Below are 3,789 nucleotides of genomic sequence, written 5' to 3'. Positions count from 1 at the left end.
TGCTACTTGCGCGTAGGAATCCTGATATGCCTCAAGTGTATTTTTGTCTTCTTTATCCAAAAATTCACGTGTCGCCTTGTGAATATTTTTGGCTCCACAAGCATGGAGTAGGCGTTTAAGTTTTATGTTGTTAAATGTTTTTAAAAATATTGTTTAAGTTTCATGTTGTTAAATGTTTTTTTTATGTTATATAATTTGTATGTTGGTTAATGTTATTTAATGTTGTTTCATATTGTTTAATGTTGTTTCATGTTACTTAATTTAATTTAATGTTGTATAATGGCTTAGGAAGTTATAGGAAAAAAATATAATTTAAAAAAAAGATGGAACAAATTTTGTGAAATAGAAGTTATAGGAAAAATTTTGTAAATAAAAAATAATAATAAAATTGTATAAATAAATAAATAAATCAAATGCAGCGATTAGCTGACGTCAGCTAGTCGTTGCATTTGAATTTTAGCTTAAGGATTTAGGGTTTATGGCCTCCAACCCTCCAACCCTTTCAGATTCCGTGGAGCCCTCTCAGATTCCACAAGTCCTCTAGTCTAGTTCTAGATTGAAGACGATTTTCGAACTATTTTTGACCCTCTGGACCCTTAGGGTTGGAGATGACTTAATTTCCATCCCCGCCACGTCACTCTCCAAAGTCCAAACGCTAGAATGGTAATTCTCCACCTAACAAATAAAATCACCCTGCCTCTATTTACTCTGCATTTTCTCGCACTTTCCCTCGAACCTCTGTTTTTTTCTCGGCCAAATCCCCCTCTCAAACTCTTCCGGGGCGATTGGATCTGAGTATTTTTTTTATTAACACTCTATCCGTTCCCATCAATCCGGAAGAGAGGCCTCCAATCCTCTGTCTCTCCTCAATTCTAGGGTTTTTGGATCTGAAAAGGCTAGGATTTTCTTGCTCAGTTCGTCAAAGTTAGGATCTTTTTCTCCAAAAAAAATTGAAGGGTTTTGGGCAGGCAACACGGAGAAGGCTGAGCTGCCAATGCCATTGTTGGTTTGGAAATTGGTGAATTTTTCGGTGATTTTTGAGAAACCGAAAAAGTTCGAGTTTTTAGAGTTGAGAAGAAGCAGCATCAATGTCTTGGGCAGGCCCAGAAGATGTCTACCTTTCCACTTCTCTGGCCAGCTATCTTGACAGTATTCTCTCTCTCTCTAATTTATACTTTTTATTTCTGGGGTTATGAATTTTCATTAGTTACATGAAGTTAATGGTAATTCTTTCTAGTTTCTAGTTGTTTTTACTAATTGTATTCTTGCATAGTTGAAACATTTGGTCTTTTTACCATTTGAGTATTTTTCTCGTATTTGTTGATTAAATTCAGATAATTTGCATGTACGGTCCTGCAGAATAAATTGTTTTCTTGTATTGAAGTTTAGCTGTCTGAGTATTCCTTTAAATCTCGGTTTCAATGTTGAATTTTTGAGTTGAGTGCTAGTGAAAAGAGTCTGGAGTTTAGTAATGGTGGGTCAACCATTCATTTTCTTACTGCTAAAGGTGTGGTGGTCATATGCTTTCATGCTGCAGAGAAACTTCTTGTGCTGCTCCGTGATGGTCGAAAACTTTTGGGGATACTTCGATCGTTTGATCAATTTGGTACTAACATTATTTCCTCTGTTGTTGAGGGCAAAAGATACCGTAATTTCGCTGAAGATTCTGAAGTAATAATTGTTTCTGATTTGCAGCCAATGCTGTTCTCGAGGGTGCTTGTGAGAGAGTCATTGTTGGCGATCTTTACTGTGATATCCCTTTGGGTCTGTATGTAATCCGTGGGGAGAATGTTGTTCTAATCGGCGAGCTGGTATGATACAATATTTGTTGATTTGTCAACTATAACTCAAAATATGCATCTTTGAATAATGTTTATATCTGCACTTGATGTCTTAGGATTCAGAGAGGGAGGAACTTCCACCGCACATGACTCGTGTTTCAGCTGCAGAAATTAAAAGGGTAAGTGTTATCAGCTCATAATCTTTATAAATGGTGTGTTGATATAAACTACCTCAATTTCGTTCTTTTTCCTTTGTTGAATTAACATCTGTTTTGGTCTCCAAATGTTCAAGTTACTAGTTGTTTTAGATTGAGTTTGTAACTCCAGTGTTATGTTGTGTAGTTTAAAAGCACCTGGTTTGAACACAAATATTATGAAGACTTGAGACGAAAATCTGCAATGAAAATTAGTAGGTTAATGGTGCAGTTTGAAGCACAGCTTCATCACAATTTAGGAAGCTTGATTCTATAACTTATAGGATGATTTAATCGGCCAACTTAGTTGTGCCTTAAGCATTATGTTCAAGGGTAAGCGTACTGATGAATGGCGGGATAAGAGTGTCACTTGTTCTATTGGTATCAACTTAAGTATACGTAAAATACAAAGTAAATATAAATACTGTTAGAAAAATGTAATATCCAACAGCACTAGAGTAAGGCTACGGTGATTATTAGCCCAAAAGTTTGTGTTGGTAGGGGTAATTCTAAATACTGTTAGAAAAATGTTTCCTTCTTTCCTTTTTTCTTTCCTTTTTTCTTTCTTATGTATTGGAATCACTAGGTGAACAGAAACTTGTTTTTAGGTCAACCAAAACTGATAGTAATTATTTGAAGTTGAGGCAGAATTTCTTCAACGGGTTGGTTCCCAGCGGGTTTGAATTTGGTGAAATTATCAGAGAGAGAGACGGGCCAAAGGCCCACTTCCAAGTTTCCAACAACACCGATATTGTCCCCAACTTGGTAATTACCACCTATACAATCCGTCAGGTGTGAGGTTTTATTACAAAAGACTTCAGAATTAGTTGGAGTGGGGTTCGGATCTCTAAACTCTTCTTTTCTCAGAGATACAGTTGATGTAGGATATTTCAACAGAATTAGGGCTTTTCTGATGCTGGGGCACAGCAATCGGTGGTTTAACTTCAGTCAAGATTTTATGTAATTTGAATGTGTGTCATTTCTTTTTCGGTTTGCACGTTTGTCATTTGTTCTTTGACAGTGTTTTTGTGACGTTTGGCTCCGCTTTGTTATATTTGGATACGTCGCTTTACTATTTTGTGGGAAACATGTAGTGATGATTTGCTTTGTAATTGGGCAGGCACAGAAAGCAGAAAGGGAAGCTTCTGATCTTAAAGGTACAATGAGAAAAAGAATGGAGTTCCTTGATATGGATTAACGGAGTTTTACCAAGTTCGTGGACTTACTAGCTGCCCATTCTGCAAATATTGTAGCAGTGCTTTTCATTCTCTTCTTCCTCCGGTAGTTAGCTGATGTTCGTGCATGGTAGATGTCAAATCTCCAGAAATTAGAATTTCAATGAACAGTAGTTCAATTTTCTTTCTGTAATATTTGGCTTAATTGATGGAAGTATCCCTTTGCTTTAAAAGTTTCACTATTTTTTGTGGATTCAAAAGTTCTAGGGAACCCTAATATAGCTTGTTCATAGACCATTGACAGCAAGAATATTTGTCTTTTGACACATCGAAGATTTGATTTGGTGTCACTGTAAGGAAACCTTCTAAGATGACAAATGCTCGTGTTTTCGGCCTGGACCCTTTACATATTGATTATTGATGCAGGAAATATAGACTCTATCTAGCTGCTTTACGGGTCCAGGCCGACTGTACTGGCAATAATGCAAGGAGGATACGATGATTTTTTTTGGATTGTTACTGCAATTTTTCTTTTACTACAACACATGATGCATTTTTTTTTTTTTTTATGGATGACGTGCTGATTTAATTCTTGAACTATCATCTCAATGAAAGTTAGATCCTTAAATTATTTGTTCA

General features: G+C 36.2%; 1 protein-coding gene across 2 annotated transcripts; it reads left to right on the top strand.

The window, feature by feature from the left end:
• The first annotated feature begins 713 nt into the window (after nt 1-713).
• Nucleotides 714-3,544, top strand: LOC137708439 (sm-like protein LSM1B). 2 transcript variants are annotated; one of them, XM_068447519.2, is made up of 5 exons: nt 714-1,149; nt 1,538-1,606; nt 1,696-1,811; nt 1,898-1,960; nt 3,096-3,544. In XM_068447519.2, the coding sequence occupies exons 1-5, from the start codon at nt 1,089-1,091 to the stop codon at nt 3,171-3,173; spliced, it is 387 nt and encodes a 128-aa protein (XP_068303620.2). In that variant the 5' UTR covers nt 714-1,088; the 3' UTR covers nt 3,174-3,544. The 2 variants fall into 2 exon arrangements, with proteins under 2 accessions (XP_068303620.2, XP_088544677.1); XM_088688551.1 differs by lacking the exon at nt 1,538-1,606 and having other exon boundaries at nt 953-1,149.
• Nucleotides 3,545-3,789: the final 245 nt, after the last annotated feature.

This window comes from Pyrus communis, chromosome 17 (assembly GCF_041283825.1).
Source record: "Pyrus communis isolate YQ-2024b chromosome 17, ASM4128382v1, whole genome shotgun sequence".
Lineage (NCBI taxonomy): Eukaryota > Viridiplantae > Streptophyta > Magnoliopsida > Rosales > Rosaceae > Pyrus > Pyrus communis.
Note: the sequence above shows the minus strand (reverse complement) of the source record. Positions and strands in the feature narration are given on the sequence as shown.

Coding starts and splice junctions, on each gene's coding strand:
- LOC137708439 (XM_068447519.2), top strand. CDS start 1,089: ATGTCTTGGGCAGGCCCAGAAGATGTCTACCTTTCCACTTCTCTGGCC. Junction 1,607..1,695: donor TCGATCGTTTGATCAATTTG/GTACTAACATTA, acceptor TCTGATTTGCAG/CCAATGCTGTTCTCGAGGGT. Junction 1,961..3,095: donor CAGCTGCAGAAATTAAAAGG/GTAAGTGTTATC, acceptor GTAATTGGGCAG/GCACAGAAAGCAGAAAGGGA.